Source organism: Procambarus clarkii, chromosome 69 (assembly GCF_040958095.1).
Source record: "Procambarus clarkii isolate CNS0578487 chromosome 69, FALCON_Pclarkii_2.0, whole genome shotgun sequence".
Classification (NCBI taxonomy): Eukaryota; Metazoa; Arthropoda; class Malacostraca; order Decapoda; family Cambaridae; genus Procambarus; species Procambarus clarkii.
Genome location: NC_091218.1, coordinates 14,196,980 through 14,217,749, shown reverse-complemented (window position 1 = coordinate 14,217,749; position 20,770 = coordinate 14,196,980). Strand labels below are relative to the sequence as shown.

The 20,770-nt window shown below is 49.7% G+C and overlaps 1 protein-coding gene and 1 non-coding gene across 4 annotated transcripts in view; one reads left to right on the top strand and one right to left on the bottom strand.

The window, feature by feature from the left end:
* The window catches only part of LOC123772219 (uncharacterized), a 73,484-nt gene extending 71,996 nt beyond the window's left edge, over positions 1 to 1,488 (bottom strand). The window contains exon 1 of the transcript XR_011224020.1: positions 266 to 1,488. This is a non-coding gene — a transcript (uncharacterized protein). The remainder of the gene's footprint in view (positions 1 to 265) is intronic.
* Positions 1 to 20,770, top strand: part of LOC123753533 (trichohyalin) — a 460,426-nt gene that overhangs the window by 146,699 nt on the left and 292,957 nt on the right. For 2 of the 3 annotated variants that reach the window (XM_069311058.1, XM_069311057.1), the window contains exon 3: positions 16,262 to 16,390. In XM_069311058.1, the coding sequence (XP_069167159.1) occupies positions 16,262 to 16,390 (129 nt within the window). Of the gene's footprint in view, positions 1 to 16,259; positions 16,391 to 20,770 lie in introns of those variants that run through there. The other variant, XM_069311059.1, reaches the window with a different exon arrangement.

The following is a 20,770-nucleotide window of genomic DNA, read 5'->3' as shown; positions in this document are numbered from 1 at the left end:
GCTCCTATTGGTCCATACGAGGCAGCTCCTATTGGTCCATACGAAGCAGCTCCTATTGGTCCATACGAGGCAGCTCCTATTGGTCCATACGGGGCAGCTCCTATTGGTCCATACGAGGCAGCTCCTATTGACCCAAATGAATCAGCTAGTACTCACATCCACCCAAACTCATTTATAAAGTCTAAACTACGTTGGAAACACTCCAAGCGAGCCACGTTAAAGTGGGATCTCTCCCAGAATAGAGTTTGAAGTGAATGCAACTTACCCCAACATTGCGATGCCAGCAATTGCGACAGTGACGAGGAGAATGCGCTGATTGAGGACCACATCATCCTTGATCTGGTGAACGGTGGTCCCCAGTTCGTCGAGGATCCTGCGACACCTCCGAGGCCACGGTCTTCCGCTCGACGGGGACTTCGAGTACGGCGGAGGTCTTGGGCGGGAGGGTGTGGCACTTCGCGGGTGGAGGCGTGCGGGGCGGGCGCCGTGGGCGGGAAGGGCTGGCGGCGGGTGGGCGGCTGCATGGCGGTCACCTGCCGGACTGGCCGCCACGGCCTCTTGTTTTGGGAGTAATTCTGCCTCTTCCTCCATCACTTCCTCTTTGGTTGTGGTTGTTGTGGTGGTTGTGGTTGGTATGGTGGTTGTGGTAGGGGTTAATGTGGTTGTTGTGGTTGGCCACATGACCATCACCCGCTCTGTGGTGGGCAGCGACTCCACCTGAGGCTGTGCTGGAGTTATAACTTGTACCTTCTCCTCGCGGGGAGTGACACTCTCCTCTCGGGCCTTCACGTTCTTCTTGGGTTTGTTCTTCTTCTTCTTGTTCTTGTTCTTCTCGGCCTCCTTGGCCTGTTGTTCCTTGTCGTCCTCCACGGCGCGCTCCTCCACCTCCACCCGCCAGTCGTAGAAGTACCGGTAGCCGAAGTTGTCGTTGATGAACTGGTTGACGTTGTCCTCCAGTACACACTGGAACTGGTTGTCATTATTAGTGTGGCAGAGACACAGGTCGCTGCACCAGTACACCTTCTCCTCCATCTTCCACCCGCTCCGGAGCAAGCTTCGCGCCATTTTATCGGCGTAGCCCAGGAATTCGAACATTTTCGCTCGTTCGAAACATCGGAGCTGGTCCTGAGTCTTGGCGGGACACAGACACATGGTACTACACCAGTGTAGCCCGACACTGGTGTCCGGCTCGGCCGCTACACCCAGTAGGCACCAGGCTGCCACCACCTGCAGTACGCCCCACATCTTCCTCACAGATGGTACGCTGAGAAATGACAGGTAGGCGGTACCTGGGCACGTAAGGGGCGGTGCTTGGATACGACAGGGCACGTACGAGGCGGTGCTTTGGGTACGGGAGGGCACGTGTGAGGCGGTGGGTGGCACTAGGGGCAGCGAGAGGTAGTGGTGGTGGGCATGCGCGCGAGGGACAGATCCTGGGGCACTGACCAGGGCGGTGTCTGGCTCACTACTGAGGCGTCAAGGCCGGCGTGCAGGGCCAGCCCCTGCCCCTCACACGTCCCTGCCCCTCACACGTCCCTGCCCCTCACACGTCCCTGCCCCTCACACGTCCCTGCCCCTCCCACGTCCCTGCCCCTCACACGTCCCTGCCCCTCACACGTCCCTGCCCCTCACACGTCCCTGCCCCTCACACGTCCCTGCCCCTCACAACCCCTGCCCCTCACACGTCCCTGCCCCTCACAACCCCTGCCCCCTCACACGTCCCCGCCCCTCACACGTCCCTGCCCCTCACAACCCCTGCCCCTCACACGTCCCTGCCCCTCACACGTCCCTGCCCCTCACACGTCCCTGCCCCTCACACGTCCCTGCCCCTCACACGTCCCTGCCCCTCACACGTCCCTGCCCCTCACACGTCCCTGCCCCTCCCACGTCCCTGCCCCTCACACGTCCCTGCCCCTCACACGTCCCTGCCCCTCACACGTCCCTGCCCCTCACACGTCCCTGCCCCTCACAACCCCTGCCCCTCACACGTCCCTGCCCCTCACAACCCCTGCCCCCTCACACGTCCCCGCCCCTCACACGTCCCTGCCCCTCACAACCCCTGCCCCTCACACGTCCCTGTCCCTCGCACGTCCCTGCCCCTCACACGTCCCTTCCCCTCACACGTCCCTGCCCCTCACAACCCCTGCCCCCTCACACGTCCTCATTTCTCACGTAGGGGCCTCGTAACCTGGTGGATAGCGCGCAGGATTCGTAATTCTGTGGCGCGGGTTCGATTCCCGCTCGAGAGATGTGTTAAACATATAGTTCAAGGGTTTATTGAACAATCAACCACAGAAGGTGATTCGGTGCTTTAAAAAATGCTAAGCTAACCTACATACGTAAATACATAGATACACAGATTTACGTATGCCCTACATAAAGTGTTTGATGTGTCTTTTACATAGTGTCATTAATGTGCATTTACAAAGGTGAAATGTAATTCTGATCAGCTTCCATATATACTTTATACACATACATATGCATACACACACACACATATACATACATATATACACACACACATGCATTCACATACATTTGTCTCTTTTACTCTGACAGGGTGAGATAGCTGATAGAGAAACTAGTGTGCAATTAAGCACTTAATCACTAAAGGTGATTAAGGTGCTTTTACAAGCTCAGGTTATATAGTTACATCACATACATATATTGTATAATTGATATGGTTAATCTTGGGTATTGGTACAAGTCCAATATATCATCAAGTGTTCCAGTACTCATATAGTAATTACACAGTTCAGCATACCTTAGCCCAGGCGGGCGAAAGTCAGTCAATATGGGACATTCTACAATATAATGTTCAAGGGAGTGCATGTTTTCTCTTTCACAAGGTTGACACATTGTGTACTCGACATTTGGGTTTTGAGAAAGCTGCCAGATACGTCTATATCCCAGGCGTGTTCTGGTCACTATAACATCACATTGCCGGGTTCTTGTTCTATTAGTCCCATATGTGAATGTCTCCTCACGATATCTATCATAATATTTAATGCTACAACTTTCAGGTCTTTGCGAATTTGTTAGATCGGTGAGATCTTCATTAGATATTTAAGTATTCTCTGTCACTGCTAATGAAACACTCATATCAATTTCTACCACTGGTTTTCTACAAGCTGTCTTTGCAAGCATATCAACAGTGTCATGCCTTGAGATGCCAACATGTGATGGTATCCATAGGAATTTAATTTCAAATCTGTTTTCTTTAGCAGCTAAAACATTCATTCGAATATCACTGACTATTTTCTGGGAGTCACTACTATGTGCGTTCAATGCCAGGAGTGCACTCTGCGAGTCACAGTATATAAGTCCACTGCCTTTGTCTTTTAAAAAATCAGTGGCAAGGTATATGCCTGCAAGTTCGGTTTGAGTTGTACTTGCCCAGTCATTGACGCGCTTCATTGCTGTATGTACGAGAGAAGATTGTTCAAATATATTACATGCACATCCGGTACATCGTCCACCTTCTTCTACAGAGCCGTCGGTATAGCACTGATACACATCGTTACCCATACTCTGAGTACTTTCAGTGATGCTTTTCAGTATTAACTGTTTTAATAATGTAGAGTGCACACTATCTTTCTTGGGCGCATTTACAAAATCAACTGATAGATCCCAGTTATCCCATGGTGTAATTGGTTGATTAATCATTAGTTGAGTTGGGTACATATTTAATATTTTGGTGGAGTTGGCTACCTTGTAGAACCACCAGGCTGTGGTGGGTATGTGGGCCTGAGGGCCGCTCCAAGCAACAGCCTGGTGGACCAAACTCTTACAAGTCAAGCCTGGCCTCGGGCCGGGCTGTGGTGGGTATGTAGGGCCTGAGGGCCGCTCCAAGCAACAGCCTAGTGGACCAAACTCTTACAAGTCAACCCTGGCCTCGGGCCGGGCTTGAAAGTCCTGAAAGTTCTCGTAATCCATCCTATCATTTTTTTTTACAGTTCAAACAGTCACGCTGTACCGTAACGGTACCGTGAATGTATGTACCGTGACTACTGTGACTGTATCAGTGTTGCTAGCAACATTGCAGCCGTTCCTAGGAGCCCCGCCCCCCCCCTCACCATCTGCAGAAACCATTGAGTGAAACCTGAGCGCTGTACACAGTCGGAGTCGGCGACCGTGTGTGTGGCTACACAACTCTACACAAGGCCTCACCGTAACACAATAAGCACTTCTTTCTGTAAATCTTAACGCTTGGCTTGGTCGGTAGGGCGACGGCCTCGCTTCTTGCAGGTCCGCGTTCGATTCCTCGTTGTTCCGAGTGGTTGGGCACCGTTCCTTTCCCTTCGACCTGTCCCAGAGCCTTCTCCTCGTATCCCAGCTCCTTGTCCTCATATCCCAGCTCCTTGTCCTCATATCCCAGCTCCTTGTCCTCATATCCCAGCTCCTTGTTCTCATATCCCAGCTCCTTGTCCTCATACCCCAGCTCCTGGTCCTCATATCCCAGTTCCTTGTCCTCATATCCCAGCACCTTGTCCTCATATCCCAGCTCCTTGTCCTCATATCCCAGCTCCTGATCCTCATGCCGCGCGAGGGGAAGGGTTGCCACAGAAGAGGGGAGAGAGTATGGCTCCATATAAATTGAACGGTCGGAGTTCAATCCCCGACCGTCCACAAGTGCTTGGACACCATTCCTTTCCCCCGTCCCATCCCAAATCCTTATCCTGACCCCTTCCCAGTGCTATATAGTCATAATGGCTTGGCGCGTTCCTCTGATAATTCCTTCCTTCCTTGAATATGTGGTTTATAATTATTCAATATTAGGAACAAATAGTTAATAGAAAGAATTGTATATGTTCTCAACATATATTAATCTACAGAGGCTAAAGTTAAGGATTGGCGCCCAGTCAATCCTCCCCGGCCAGGATACGAACCCAAGCCAAATCACTCGCAAGTGCTTTACCACTGCGCCACGGGGGAAATATTAAAAAAAATATTTATGTAAATAAAAATCAATTAGTTGATCATTCAAAAATATATATATAGGAATTAATTAATGAATAGTTTAGGTTTGTAGGCTGCTAATTAAGGCGAACCGCGTCCAATTTAACGCTTGTCAGGGCACGATAACTGGCTGACCCGGGCCTGTTGAAGCACGATAACCGGTCATCTGCATGATATCCTAACTGGTTGGCTGAGGTTGGACACGATTAGGTTCGTAGCCCAACTGGTTATGTTGCTCTTGCTTGGCTATGTAGTCCCCTCGTAGTCCACTTGTAGTCCACTCGTAGTCCCCTCGTAGTCCACTTGTAGTCCACTCGTAGTCCCCTCGTAGTCTACTCGTAGTCCAGTTGTAGACTACTTGTAGTCCACTCGTAGTCCAGTTGTAGTCCACTCGTAGTCCAGTTGTAGTCCACTCGTAGTCCAGTTGTAGACTACTTGTAGTCCACTCGTAGTCCAGTTGTAGTCCACTCGTAGTCCAGTTGTAGTCCACTCGTAGTCCAGTTGTAGACTACTTGTAGTTCACTCGTAGTCCAGTTGTAGTCCACTCGTAGTCCAGTTGTAGTCCACTTGTAGTCCAGTTGTAGTCCCCTCGTAGTCCAGTTGTAGTCCCCTCGTAGTCCACTCGTAGTCCCCTCGTAGTCCCCTCGTAGTCCACTTGTAGTCCACTCGTAGTCCCCTCGTAGTCCACTTGTAGTCCACTCGTAGTCCACTCGTAGTCCCCTCATAGTCCAGTTGTAGTCCACTCGTAGTCCACTCGTAGTCCACTCGTAGTCCCCTCGTAGTCCACTAGTAGTCCCTTCGTAGTCCACTTGTAGTCCACTCGTAGTCCCCTCGTAGTCCACTTGTAGTCCACTCGTAGTCCACTCGTAGTCCACTTGTAGTCCACTCGTAGTCCACTCGTAGTCCCCTCGTAGTCCACTTGTAGTCCACTCGTAGTCCACTCGTAGTCCACTTGTAGTCCACGTGTAGTCCACTTGTAGTCCCTTCGTAGTCCACTTGTTGACCCGCTGCTACAATCGTCAGGGCGGGTGTCCTGGCCTCTCCTCGTCCCCCACAATCATCAGGGCGGGTGTCCTGGCCTCTCCTCGTCTGTCACAATCATCAGGGCGGGTGTCCTGGCCTCTCCTCGTCCCCCACAATCGTCAGGGCGGGTGTCCTGGTCTCTCCTCGTCTGTCACAATCATCAGGGCGGGTGTCCTGGCCTCTCCTCGTCCCCCACAATCGTCAGGGAGGGTGTCCTGGCCTCTCCTCGTCCCCCACAATCGTCAGGGCGGGTGTCCTGGCCTCTCCTCGTCCCCCACAATCATCAGGGCGGGTGTCCTGGTCTCTCCTCGTCCCCCACAATCGTCAGGGCGGGTGTCCTGGCCTCTCCTCGTCTCTCACAATCGTCAGGGCGGGTGTCCTGGCCTCTCCTCGTCCCCCACAATCATCAGGGCGGGTGTCCTGGCCTCTCCTCGTCCCTCACAATCATCAGGGCGGGTGTCCTGGCCTCTCCTCGTCTGTCACAATCATCAGGGCGGGTGTCCTGGCCTCTCCTCGTCTGTCACAATCATCAGGGCGGGTGTCCTGGCCTCTCCTCGTCCCCCACAATCATCAGGGCGGGTGTCCTGGTCTCTCCTCGTCCCCCCACAATCGTCAGGGCGGGTGTCCTGGCCTCTCCTCGTCCCCCACAATCGCCAGGGCGGGTGTCCTGGCCTCTCCTCGTCCCTCACAATCATCAGGGCGGGTGTCCTGGCCTCTCCTCGTCTCTCACAATCGTCAGGGCGGGTGTCCTGGCCTCTCCTCGTCCCCCACAATCGTCAGGGCGGGTGTCCTGGCCTCTCCTCGTCTCTCACAATCGTCAGGGCGGGTGTCCTGGTCTCTCCTCGTCCCCCACAATCATCAGGGCGGGTGTCCTGGCCTCTCCTCGTCCCTCACAATCGTCAGGGCGGGTGTCCTAGGAACCTCCCAACAATCACCGTGTGTTTTGGTGTCCGGAGAAATACAATTCGTACACGTTTTCTTAATCACGGCGGGTTTGTTGACAATCAGTAAACAGCTAATGAGCTCGTAAGCACTACGAGAGGTTGTTTACAACAATAATAACCTGGGAAAGGTCACAAAGGTTGTGAAATGTTGGATCAATGTTATGAAAGCTGCACGATTACCGGGAAGATGCAGAGGTTTCGTGGCTGCGTCAATGGCACTATTTCCGGGAGGTGTTTCGTGGCCCAGTCTGCGGTTGAGTGGCCCTCAACGGCCCCTTGTTCCCCCCGGGGCCGTACAATGGTCCTGTTGAGAGAGGGAGAGAGGGAGAGAGGGAGAGAGGGAGGGAGAGGGAGAGGCGAAGCTTTCTCAACCCTCGCCTCAACTCTCAATGAATCACTCTCTCTTTTGTCAGGGGCCCCGTTGATGGTTACCTTGGAGGTGGGTCACCCTTGATGCCCGCGGGCACGGGGGTACGGGGCTGCTGCCCTGGGCACAGGCACTAAGGTGTAGATATCCCTCATTGTGAGCCTCTTGTTGATCACTTGTGACACAAAAGATTATTGATGTGTGTATTTGTGTGGGTGATTAAATATGTATCTGTATGTATAATGTATACGTATATATATATATATGTATGCGAACAAGCCTGAATGGTCCCCAGGACAATATGCAACTGAAAACTCACACCCCAGAAGTGACTCGAATATCTGTATTATGGGAGATAATCTGGGAGTATGGGTTCGAGTCACTTCTGGGGTGTGAGTTTTCAGTTATATATATGTATGTACATGTATGTATGAGAGTGTGTACATGTATATATAACATTAATAATTTTGTAACTAGCGTCAAAAGATTGTTATTTGCTTAGCTAAACGAACTAGAGGGTTCAGTTCTTGAACCGATTATGTGCCTCTGTAATCCTTTACACCACCGCCCACGGGATGGGTATGGGGTGCATAATACAGATACCTAATTGTGCTTGCGGGGGTTGAGCTTTGGCGGGACCAAAGAGCCAAAGCTCAACCCCCGCAAGCACAATTAGGTGAGTACAGAAAGAAATCGAAATTCCCTCACTTCAGCAGGAGGCGGACTGAAAGGGGCCTAAGTCATGTGTCCTTCAAAGGAACAATAAATAAAGCGAGAACATGATACATGCTGAAAACGTGTTTTTATTATTATTATTAATACATGAGATACATATGCATTAGTGCAGCTGCCGTAGACTATATGAAGTGGAGTACAGTGTGTCAAAAACGCTAACTAGGTGATGCTAAAATATCCCCATCACACAGGATGGTTAGTCATACAGAGGCATGTGACGGGCAGTCTGTACTGGCAGACTCCGGATGCATTTTGAGGATATCATCAACACAAGAGTGAATAAGGCAGCAGTGGTAATACAAGTCCCCATCTCGCAGGATGGTTAGTCATATAGAGCCATGTGTTTAGTAGCCTGCACTGGCAAATTTTGGGTATACTGTGAGGATATCTTCAAGAATACGAGAGTGAATAAAGTAATTGCAAAGCTCCAGGTACCTCATGCCAACTGGTCTGAAAGGTCTAATAACTGGGCATTCAGTGATGTAATCTTACTTTTTCGGTCATATTTAACAACATATGTTTACAAGAAAGACTGCTACCAATATATATATATATATATATATATATATATATATATATATATATATATATATATATATATATATATATATATATATATATATATATATATATATATATATATGTCGTACCTAATAGCCAGAACGTACTTATCAGCCTACTATTCAAGGCTCGATTTGCCTAATAAGCCATGTTTTCATAAATTAATGTTTTTTCGACTACCTAACCTACCTAACCTAACCTAACCTAACTTTTTCTGCTACCTAACCGAACCTAACCTACGAAGATAGGTTAGGTTAGGTTAGGTAGGGTTGGTTAGGTTCGGTCATATATCTACGTTAATTTTAACTCCATTAAAAAAAAATTGACCTCATACATAATGAAATGGGTAGCTTTATCATTTCGTAAGAAAAAAATTAGAGAAAACATATTAATTCATGAAAACTTGGCTTATTAGGCAAATCGGGCCTTGAATAGTAGGCTGAGAAGTACGTTCTGGCTACTAGGTACGACATATATATATATATATATATATATATATATATATATATATATATATATATATATATATATATATATATATATATATATATATATATATATATATATATATATATATATATATATATATGACGAGGCGTTTGACCTGCCATCTTCAATCCGGTGCCCCCAGGAATCACATGAGACAAGCCCATGACGTCACCCTAACAAGAGAAATGTTGAATAAAAACACTTGTATAATAGACAAAACCCAAGATGTAAGACGATCACAAATTCTTTGAAACAATCCACATAGAAATAGAACAACCCACCATAACTACCCAAATTACGGAACTATTCACTCTACCCACCATGAGAGTAAGAACACTCTACCCACCATGAGAGTAAGAACACTCTACCCACCATGAGAGTAAGAACACTCTACCCACCATGAGAGTAAGAACACTCTACCCACCATGAGAGTAAGAACAAGACCAGAACATGAAGATGCCAACACAGAAGACACTGCCCAACATGCCACGCCCACTACACCTGATTAATCTTTGTATGTGCTTCGTCCCCTATTTCGCCTTATTCTACTATTTTCTCTTTTATGCCTTATTCTTTATCCATTTGTATACCCCTGTATAACCCATTGTTCCATCCAGTTGTCTTCACCCTGACCCCTTAATAGTATAGATACAATGTACTTTGTACTGTCATACACACTCACCCAAACGTCTAAAGGTTAGAACCACCCCCATTGACAGTCATGCTTTCGGGAGAAGCAATATTCTTCAGGCCCTGAAGGACATTACCGGCATCTCACCCACTGACATTAGTCAGGAAAGTGATGATATCGTGCTTTTCTTTTCATGTGAGGAAGAACTAGACAAACTCTTGACCAACGATGCCATACTTCACCAGGAGCACCACCTGCATCCTCACTTCCCACGTCAGTTCCTGGCCAGAAGAACTGTGTTTACCAGCAGGACCAGCCAGTGGATCGCTAACCGACCGCAACAAGAGATCATGGAAATCATGGACGAAAATCCGAGCCTGGGTGTATTCAACCTAAAGTTTTGCAGCACAGACAAATCTTCAGTGAACATTACTTTCACCACCATAGCTGCGGCCACCCAGGCTGCCACACGAGGTTTCTACTGCTGCTTCGGCTTACAAATACCACCCCACCAGGTAAAAAAGGAACGATACCATGAGATCCAGCAGTGCTTCAAGTGCTACGAGCTCTCCCACCCGACCAACAAGTGTCAGCACCCTGTCCAGAGGTGCAGCCTGTGCGCACTGGACCATCACTACTCCATGTGCAAGGCAGCAACCCATCGCTGCTGGCTCTGTGATGGCAATCACCCCACAATTTCCTACCGCTGCCCCCGCAGACAGGAAAAACATCAAGGTCCAGGTTGAAGCCAAGAGAAACAACTCGTCTACCTCCGCAGCCAGAGCCCCAGGTGCTCAACCCCCCAACCGACTAGAAGACTTTCCAGCCTTAATAAAGAGTGGCTTATCCAACCAGGCGACCCAGCCTTCACAATGTGGACCCACGGCCCCACAGGTTCCTTCACAGCTCCCTGCATCACGTGCAGGCATTATTCCTGGTCTTATTAGGCTAGTGGAGAGGCTTGCCGGACCAGACAACCACCGTTTTGTCAGTGAACTGAACATATTATACATAGTTAATGGCCTGGACCCCATCATAACCCCTGGCGCAAGTCTCACTGCCTCCACTACCACTCCGGAGACTACCACCAGGACGACCACCAGGTCGATTTCAACACAGACTTCAGAACCACAGTCTCCGTGGCGTAGTGGTAAGACACTCGCCTGGCGTTCCGCGAGCGCTATGTCATGGGTTCGTATCCTGGCCGGGGAGGATTTACTGGGCGCAATTCCTTAACTGTAGCCTCTGTTTAACGCAACAGTAAAATGTGTACTTGGATGAAAAAAACGATTCTTCGCGGCAGGGGATCGTATTCCAGGGACCATAGGATTAAGGACTTGCCCGAAACGCTACGCGTACTAGTGGCTGTACAAGAATGTAACAACTCTTGTATATATCTCAAAAAAAAAAAATGCTCCTGAAATAGCTTCTACCACCAATCCACGACACCTGAGCCTACCTCAGGCTGCGAGGCGAAAGACAAAACCACCAACTACGGAGGTTACGGACTCCTCAGACGAGGAAATTTTAGTAGGAGCTCCACCGCCGCATCACAAATACGACACCTTCTCGGTACAAGACTTCCTCGTGGAGGCCGCCTCACCAAACTCCAACGACAGCATGGCTCAGTCAAAGAAAAAACGGAAGACCAAGAGGTCTACACTAACCCCACCAGCTCCATAACTGGTACAGCCAGCCCTCCAGGGCTGAAAACCACCATGAAGACCCCCATCCATCGCCAGATCTCTAGTATCAGCTTTTGATACAGATAATGGCTCCAAAGAGCCTACACTTACGGGCTCGCCATAGCCCGTGCTACATGGAACTATTTGTTCCCAGTAGCCGAATCTTAAACAACAGCAACGTCAGTTACCTCATTAGTGGTTGAGATGTGAGTCTTGTTACTACGGGCTATTCATGCCCGTACCACCTCTTGGGAGGCATAATCTTCACCAAGTCTCGCCCTCACTACACACTCACACCTTGACAAAGCACTCAAGAGAGTGCCAAAGACTTGGTGGAAATCTTTACATAAAATACACAAATGCATAAGCGTGTTTTTGTTATCCAGTGTGAAGTTTATTAGTCTCCTCATATTTCTAAAGTGTCTAAGACGGGTACAGTCTCTCAAGGGGTGGTTAAGGCGACCCCGTCACTCTCACTCACTCTGCAGCTCCTCCGCTCACCTCTTGTTTCCATTCTGACTCTCCATTGGTATTTGTATCTAAGATAAATTCTCGCACTTTTCTTATTAAAAGCACTCCATAGCTCGGTCGATAGGGCTTCGGCCTCGCAAGGGTGGGGTCCCTGGTTCGAGTCCAACAGAGTGCCAGAGTGAGGGTGTGAGGGTACCAGAGTGAGGGTGTGAGGGTACCAGAGTGAGGGTGTGAGGGTACCAGAGTGAGGGTGTGAGGGTACCAGAGTGTGGGAGTGAGGGTACCAGAGTGTGGGTGTGAGGGTACCAGAGTGTGGGTGTGAGGGTACCAGAGTGTGGGTGTGAGGGTACCAGAGTGAGGGTGTGAGGGTACCAGAGTGTGGGTGTGAGGGTACCAGAGTGTGGGTGTGAGGGTACCAGAGTGTGGGTGTGAGGGTACCAGAGTGAGGGTGTGAGGGTACCAGAGTGAGGGTGTGAGGGTACCAGAGTGAGGGTGTGAGGGTACCAGAGTGTTGGTGTGTGGGTGCCAGAGTGAGGGTGTGAGGGTACCAGAGTGTGGGTGTGTGGGTACCAGAGTGAGGGTGTGAGGGTACCAGAGTGAGGGTGTGAGGGTACCAGAGTGAGGGTGTGAGGGTACCAGAGTGTGGGTGTGAGGGCACCAGAGTGAGGGTGTGAGGGTACCAGAGTGAGGGTATGAGGGTACCAGAGTGAGGGTGTGAGGGTACCAGAGTGAGGGTGTGAGGGTACCAGAGTGAGGGTGTGAGGGTACCAGAGTGAGGGTGTGAGGGTACCAGAGTGAGGGTGTGAGGGTACCAGAGTGAGGGTGTGAGGGTACCAGAGTGAGGGTGTGAGGGTACCAGAGTGAGGGTGTGAGGGTACCAGAGTGAGGGTGTGAGGGTACCAGAGTGAGGGTGTGAGGGTACCAGAGTGAGGGTGTGAGGGTACCAGAGTGAGGGTGTGAGGGTACCAGAGTGAGGGTGTGAGGGTACCAGAGTGAGGGTGTGTGGGTACCAGAGTGTGGGTGTGAGGGTACCAGAGTGAGGGTGTGAGGGTACCAGAGTGAGGGTGTGAGGGTACCAGAGTGAGGGTGTGAGGGTACCAGAGTGAGGGTGTGAGGGTACCAGAGTGAGGGTGTGAGGGCACCAGAGTGAGGGTGTGAGGGTACCAGAGTGAGGGTGTGAGGGTACCAGAGTGAGGGTGTGAGGGTACCAGAGTGAGGGTGTGAGGGTACCAGAGTGAGGGTGTGAGGGTACCAGAGTGTGGGTGTGAGGGTACCAGAGTGTGGGTGTGAGGGTACCAGAGTGAGGGTGTGAGGGTACCAGAGGGTGGGTGTGAGGGTACCAGAGTGAGGGTGTGAGGGTACCAGAGTGAGGGTGTGAGGGTACCAGAGTGAGGGTGTGAGGGTACCAGAGTGAGGGTGTGAGGGTACCAGAGTGAGGGTGTGAGGGTACCAGAGTGAGGGTGTGAGGGTACCAGAGTGAGGGTGTGAGGGTACCAGAGTGAGGGTGTGAGGGTACCAGAGTGTGGGTGTGAGGGTACCAGAGTGAGGGTGTGAGGGTACCAGAGTGAGGGTGTGAGGGTTCCCTCCTTAAATAAACACATTGTTTATTTATTTCTCTCCCTCGTTATGTTGCCTCATCTCCCGCGCCCCTACCACGCTCCCCTGACACCCAGGTGCTCCCTGACCCTCCCCCCTGACACCCAGGTGCCCCCTGACGCCCCCCTGACACCCAGGTGCCCCCTGACCCTCACCCCTGACACCCAGGTGCCCCCTGACCCTCCCCCCTGACACCCAGGTGCCCCCTGACCCTCCCCCTGACACCCAGGTGCTCCCTGACCCTCCCCCCTGACACCCAGGTGCCCCCTGACCCTCCCCCCTGACACCCAGGTGCCCCCTGACCCTCCCCCCTGACACCCAGGTGCCCCCTGACCCTCCCCCCTGACACCCAGGTGCCCCCTGACCCTCCCCCTGACACCCAGGTGCCCCCTGACCCTCCCCCTGACACCCAGGTGCCCCCTGACCCTCCCCCTGACACCCAGGTGCCCCCTGACCCTCCCCCTGACACCCAGGTGCCCCCTGACCCTCCCCCCTGACACCCAGGTTCCCCCTGACCCTCCCCCTGACACCCAGGTGCCCCCTGACCCTCCCCCCCTGACACCCAGGTGCCCCCTGACCCTCCCCCCTGACACCTTCAGGAACCTGTGTAAGGAATCATTCAGAATCTTGTACACCACATATGTAAGACCAATCCTGGAGTATGCAGCCCCAGCATGGAGCCCGTACCTTGTCAAGCACAGGACGAAGCTGGAAAAAGTTCAGAGATATGGCACTAGGCTAGTCCCAGAACTAAGAGGCATGAATTACGAGGAAAGGCTGCGGGAAATGCACCTTACGACACTGGAAGACAGAAGAGTAAGGGGAGACATGATCACTACCTACAAAATTCTCAGGGGAATTGACAGGGTAAACAATGATGGATTATTTAACACGGGTGGGACGCGAACAAGGGGACACAGGTGGAAACTGAGTACCCACATGAGCCACAGAGACGTTAGAAAGAACTTTTTTAGTGTCAGAGTAGTTAACAGGTGGAATGCATTAGGCAGGGATGTGGTGGAGGCTGACTCCATACACAGTTTCAAGTGTGGATATGACAGAGCCCAATAGGCTCAGGAACCTGTACACCAGTTGATTGACAGTTGAGAGGCGGGACCAAAGAGCCAGAACTCAACCCCCGCAAGCACTACTAGGTGAGTACATACCAACCCGTTCTCGCAAATTCGTAAAGTCAATATTGACTTATTAACTACGTGCATAGGTGATATACTAAACATAATAGATACCCTTAAAAAGATTCATAGAAAACACCAACCTTACCTAACCTTGTTAGTATCTTAAGATAAGCATCTTATTGCTTCGTAATTACAATTATTACTTAAGCTATACCTATTATAGGTTAGGTAATAATTGTAATTACGAAACAATAAGATGCTTATCTTAACATACTAAGTAGGTTAGGTAAGGTTGGTGTTTTCTATGAAGCTTTTCAAGGGAAACTATTATGTTAAGTATGTCACCTATGCACATATTTAATAAGTCAATATTGACTTATTAAATTTGCGAGAACGGGTTGGTACATCTACCTACCTCTTGACCAATACAGAAAAATCTGTATTTCTTTTTTAATAAGAATCAGTATTGGAAGGTGTGTAAATGTTAGAGCCTCACTTAGTATGGTTATAATTACCTGCCCTCACTAGCCAACCCGTCCTCGACTCAAGTCCATTCCATCCAGCGGTCGACCCCACAGACGCATTCATAAATTTTAACATGCTGTTCATTCTAAAACGGGAATTTTCTCAAATATAAATTAGTATTATAATATATTAGCATATTGTGTATATATAGGCATAGGTTAGGTTAGGTGTTTAGGTTCTGTTGGCGATTATTTGTATTTGTAGTACGTGGGTGAAGCATTTACAGCGTTGTGGTTCGAACACAAGTCGTCAGTGAAGCACTTGTTCCGGAAGTGTTCGAACGTCAGCAGTTGTGAGTCGTGTGTAAACCGTTTTTCATTCATAAACAGGGGGTTTGGCGGGTGGATGGAATCACTTTTGGATCTTTGTTTGGAGGACGGGCTGAGCATTTACAGGGTTGTGGTTCGAACACTAGTCGTCAGTGAAGCACTTGTTCCGGAAGTGTTCGAACGTCAGCAGTTGTGAGTCGTGTGTAAACCGCTTTTCATTCATAAACAGCTGGGGTTTGGGGGGGGGGGGGGTTGGTGGGTGGATGGAATCACTTTTGGATCTTTGTTTGGAGGACGGGCTGACACGACTCACAACTGCTGACGTTCGAACATATCCGGAACAAGTGTTTCACTGACGACTGGTGTTCGAACCACAACGCTGTAAATGCTTCACCCACGTACTACAAATACAAATAATCGCCAACAGAACCTAAACACCTAACCTAACCTATGCCTATATATGCACAATATGCTAATATATTATAATATTAATTTATATTTGCTAATATATTATATTGCTAATATATTATAATACTAATTTATATCTGCCCGAAACGCTTTGCGTAATAGTGGCTTTAGGCATTGTATGTACTAGCTCCTATCTATAAAGCCAACAAACTTTGTAAAATCTCTTTATGTATGTACCTTACCTAAATAAAAAATTATTATTATTATTATTTGAGAAAATTCTTGTTTTGAATGAACAGCAAGTTAAAATTTATGAATGCGTCTGTGGGGGCGACCGCTGGATGGAATGGACTTGAGTCGAGGACGGGTTGTTATGTGTGTGTGTGTGTGTTATGAGTGGTGGTTGTATAGCGTGTGTGTATTACAGGTGGTGTATGGTTGTATAGCGTGTGTGTATTACAGGTGGTGTATGGCCTGAACACCCGCGGGGAGGAGCTGGAGGCGCAGCTGGCCACCCTCAAGGAGTCAGAGGACAGTCTGAGGACGGGCAACACTGAACTACAACACCGCCTCAACCACTACAAGTCTAAGGTCAGTCTTTACCAGTCTTGGTCAGTCTTTATCAGTCTTAGTCAGTCTAAGGTCAGTCTCTGGCCCTTGTTGGGGTCATACCCATGTTGTGGGTAGTGGTGGTGGTGGGGGGTCCCATACCCATGTTGTGGGTAGTGGTGATGGTGGTGGTGGGGGGTCCCATACCCATGTTGAGGGTAGTGGTGGTTATGGGGGGGGGGTCCCACACCCATGTGGGTATAGTGTACCATCACACCCACATGATGGTACAGGCTCCTGTGGGTAGCACATAATCACCACTATCCCTCCACCACAACTGGTATGATAACAATGTGGTGGTAGTTGTGGTGGGTAGTTACCAGGGTCGACTACCACCACCACCACCAGAGTAGCTCCTCCTTCATGCCCTCTTACCCCCCCCCCCCTCTTACTCAGAAGCTAATGGACCCTCCCAAAAATATATGAAAATTGGTTCCATTTTCTACGTTTTAGCTTTTTGCCAGTGGTAAAGCTAATTTATATACCTATACTATAAGAGAATGTGTCTGTCTGTCTCTCCGAAGTTCGAGATCAGACGCTTGTGGCTAGTCTCACACAAAATGACAGTGATAAGGGGCCGATGTTTGGTCATAATCCCCAAAAACACTCATCACAGATAGGCTCGACTCCCCCATCTAAAATATTTAAGGGACAACTATTATATTTTGTCTTAATGTCATTTAATATTACAAAGACCTAGTGACACTCTTATTATGCTATTAGCAATGTTATAGGATAGAGAAACGGAGATAGAGGGGAGGGAGAGGGAGGGAGGGAAAGCGCTTGAAGGGTGGTGGACAGGTATTCGAGGAGAAAGATGGATAGACGGATGGGTAGATTGATAGACAGATGGATGGATGGATAGATGAGTATATGAACTGATAGATGGATTGATAGATACATAGATGGATGTTCTTATACTAAAACATTAGTAATAGTATTGGGCAGCGTCACTCATCCTGTGAGTGGACACACCACCATAGTGACAGTATTGGGCAGCGTCACTCATCCTGTGAGTGGACACACCGCCATAGTGACAGTATTGGGCAGCGCCACTCATCCTGTGAGTGGACACACCACCATAGTGACAGTATTGGGCAGCGTCACTCATCCTGTGAGTGGACACACCGCCATAGTGACAGTATTGGGCAGCACCACTCATCCTGTGAGTGGACACACCGCCATAGTGACAGTATTGGGCAGCGTCACTCATCCTGTGAGTGGACACACCGCCATAGTGACAGTATTGGGCAGCGTCACTCATCCTGTGAGTGGACACACCGCCATAGTGACAGTATTGGGCAGCGTCACTCATCCTGTGAGTGGACACACCGCCATAGTGACAGTATTGGGCAGCGTCACTCATCCTGTGAGTGGACACACCGCCATAGTGACAGTATTGGGCAGCGCCACTCATCCTGTGAGTGGACACACCGCCATAGTGACAGTATTGGGCAGCGTCACTCATCCTGTGAGTGGACACACCGCCATAGTGACAGTATTGGGCAGCGTCACTCATCCTGTGAGTGGACACACCGCCATAGTGACAGTATTGGGCAGCGCCACTCATCCTGTGAGTGGACACACCGCCATAGTGACAGTATTGGGCAGCGTCACTCATCCTGTGAGTGGACACACCGCCATAGTGACAGTATTGGGCAGCGTCACTCATCCTGTGAGTGGACACACCGCCATAGTGACAGTATTGGGCAGCGTCACTCATCCTGTGAGTGGACACACCGCCATAGTGACAGTATTGGGCAGCGTCACTCATCCTGTGAGTGGACACACCGCCATAGTGACAGTATTGGGCAGCGCCACTCATCCTGTGAGTGGACACACCGCCATAGTGACAGTATTGGGCAGCGCCACTCATCCTGTGAGTGGACACACCGCCATAGTGACAGTATTGGGCAGCGCCACTCATCCTGTGAGTGGACACACCGCCATAGTGACAGTATTGGGCAGCGCCACTCATCCTGTGAGTGGACACACCGCCATAGTGACAGTATTGGGCAGCGTCACTCATCCTGTGAGTGGACACACCGCCATAGTGACAGTATTGGGCAGCGTCACTCATCCTGTGAGTGGACACACCGCCATAGTGACAGTATTGGGCAGCGTCACTCATCCTGTGAGTGGACACACCGCCATAGTGACAGTATTGGGCAGCGTCACTCATCCTGTGAGTGGACACACCGCCATAGTGACAGTATTGGGCAGCGCCACTCATCCTGTGAGTGGACACACCGCCATAGTGACAGTATTGGGCAGCGCCACTCATCCTGTGAGTGGACACACCGCCATAGTGACAGTATTGGGCAGCGCCACTCATCCTGTGAGTGGACACACCGCCATAGTGACAGTATTGGGCAGCGTCACTCATCCTGTGAGTGGACACACCGCCATAGTGACAGTATTGGTCAACGCCACTCATCTTGTGAGTGGACACACCGCTATAGTGACAGTATTAGACAGCGCCGCTCATCCTGTGAGTGGACACACCACCATAGTGACAGTATTGGGCAGCGTCACTCATCCTGTGAGTGGACACACCGCCATAGTGACAGTATTAGACAGCGCCGCTCATCCTGTGAGTGGACACACCACCATAGTGACAGTATTAGACAGCGCCGCTCATCCTGTGAGTGGACACACCGCCATAGTGACAGTATTGGGCAGCGCCACTCATCCTGTGAGTGGATACACCGCCATAGTGACAGTATTGGGCAGCGTCACTCATCCTGTGAGTGGACACTGCCATAGTGACAGTATTGGGCAGCGCCACTCATCCTGTGAGTGGACACACCACCATAGTGACAGTATTGGGCAGCGTCACTCATCCTGTGAGTGGACACACCGCCATAGTGACAGTATTGGGCAGCGCCACTCATCTTGTGAGTGGACACACCGCCATAGCAGCATGTACAACACTCCCCAATAGGAAGAAAACCCGCTGGGTTGTTCATCCTGTCACTTGTACCCAGACACAGCTGGGACTTGCTTAACTGTCTCAAGTGAACAGCTTATCAAACAAGAAAATTAACATTCGTCAACCCTTAAAATATTACATTATCTTGCAGGTGCAAAATGGGGAAATCTCTTAAGAACAGTATCAATATTTGACAAATAGTGTTTTCCTAACTTGAACAATGTGGGTTTATTATTCTACACGTATTTCAAATGACTCTTAGATGTTCACACTCTCAGGTAGTGGTCAAGGCGGTGTCCGTCACTCTCATCACAGATTCTGCAACTCCGCTGCTCAACTGTTGTTTCTATTCCGAATCTCCATGGATATTTGTATCCAAGACGGATTCTCGCTATTACTGATTCTCTCCCGCGGCCACCTCCTCTACGGCCATAATGATTGGGATTGGCAGCTGCAACCATGTTGTACCATCGTATAGATTCACTGGTTTGTGCTTCTATCCTCCTTTCCTCAGTTACCTTGTCACGGTGATGTTGCCTGACAATACCTCTAATTTGTAGTAGAGTCTTGGGTATGAAGTATTCAATATGGTCTCCTTCAGCGCCTTCAGCAGCCAGCACATCTGCTCGTTCATTCCCACATATTCCAACATGGGAGGGGAGCCCAAACATGGGAGGGGAGCCCCAACATGGGAGGGGATCCACAGGAACTTGGTGACTCTTCCCTGATTGGTTAGTACTCTCACAGCTCTCCTGATCTCAGCGACTATCGCAAGATTTTCTGGCTGGTTTTTACTAAGGCTTTGTAGTGCTGCCTTAGAGTCAGTGCAGATCACTGCACCATTAGTGTTTCGTTCAAGAAATCTTAACGCCATAACAATGGCAGTTAGCTCTGCTTGCGTTGAAGAGGCATAGTTCTCAATACGCGCTTATTCTTCACTTGTGTTTTGAAAGGCATTATTCGTAATTACAGGGTATTCTGCCCCAGAACTGCCAATGACAGGATTAGACGACCTATCAGTGTATATACACTTCTGGCTTCTTTATAAATTTCCTCGAGATACTTGGGCCTCATTTCTTGTGGTAACATGTTGGATTTTTTCGTTGCCATTTCATTGATGATAATCCTGCATGAGTCATCCTCCCAGGGAGGTAACCTCTCTACAGGCAGGAGCTCACGGGCTTGCTCAAGCAGGTGAAGCTCTTCCAGGTAGTAGACTGATCTGTGATGCCATTTTTTGCTTCTCCTGTTTCCCCCTGAAAGTAGCACAGAACTCGTTTTTTTCTTGGCAATGTCATTGTAATGGGGATCTCAATTGCAACCTTAGCATTCAGCTTCTTAATTCTGCTTTGACACTGGGGGGGGGGGACTACTGCTCTTGTAGATTAGACGTTTTGGCAGTTTTTGGGAGTCAAAGAATGATTATCATG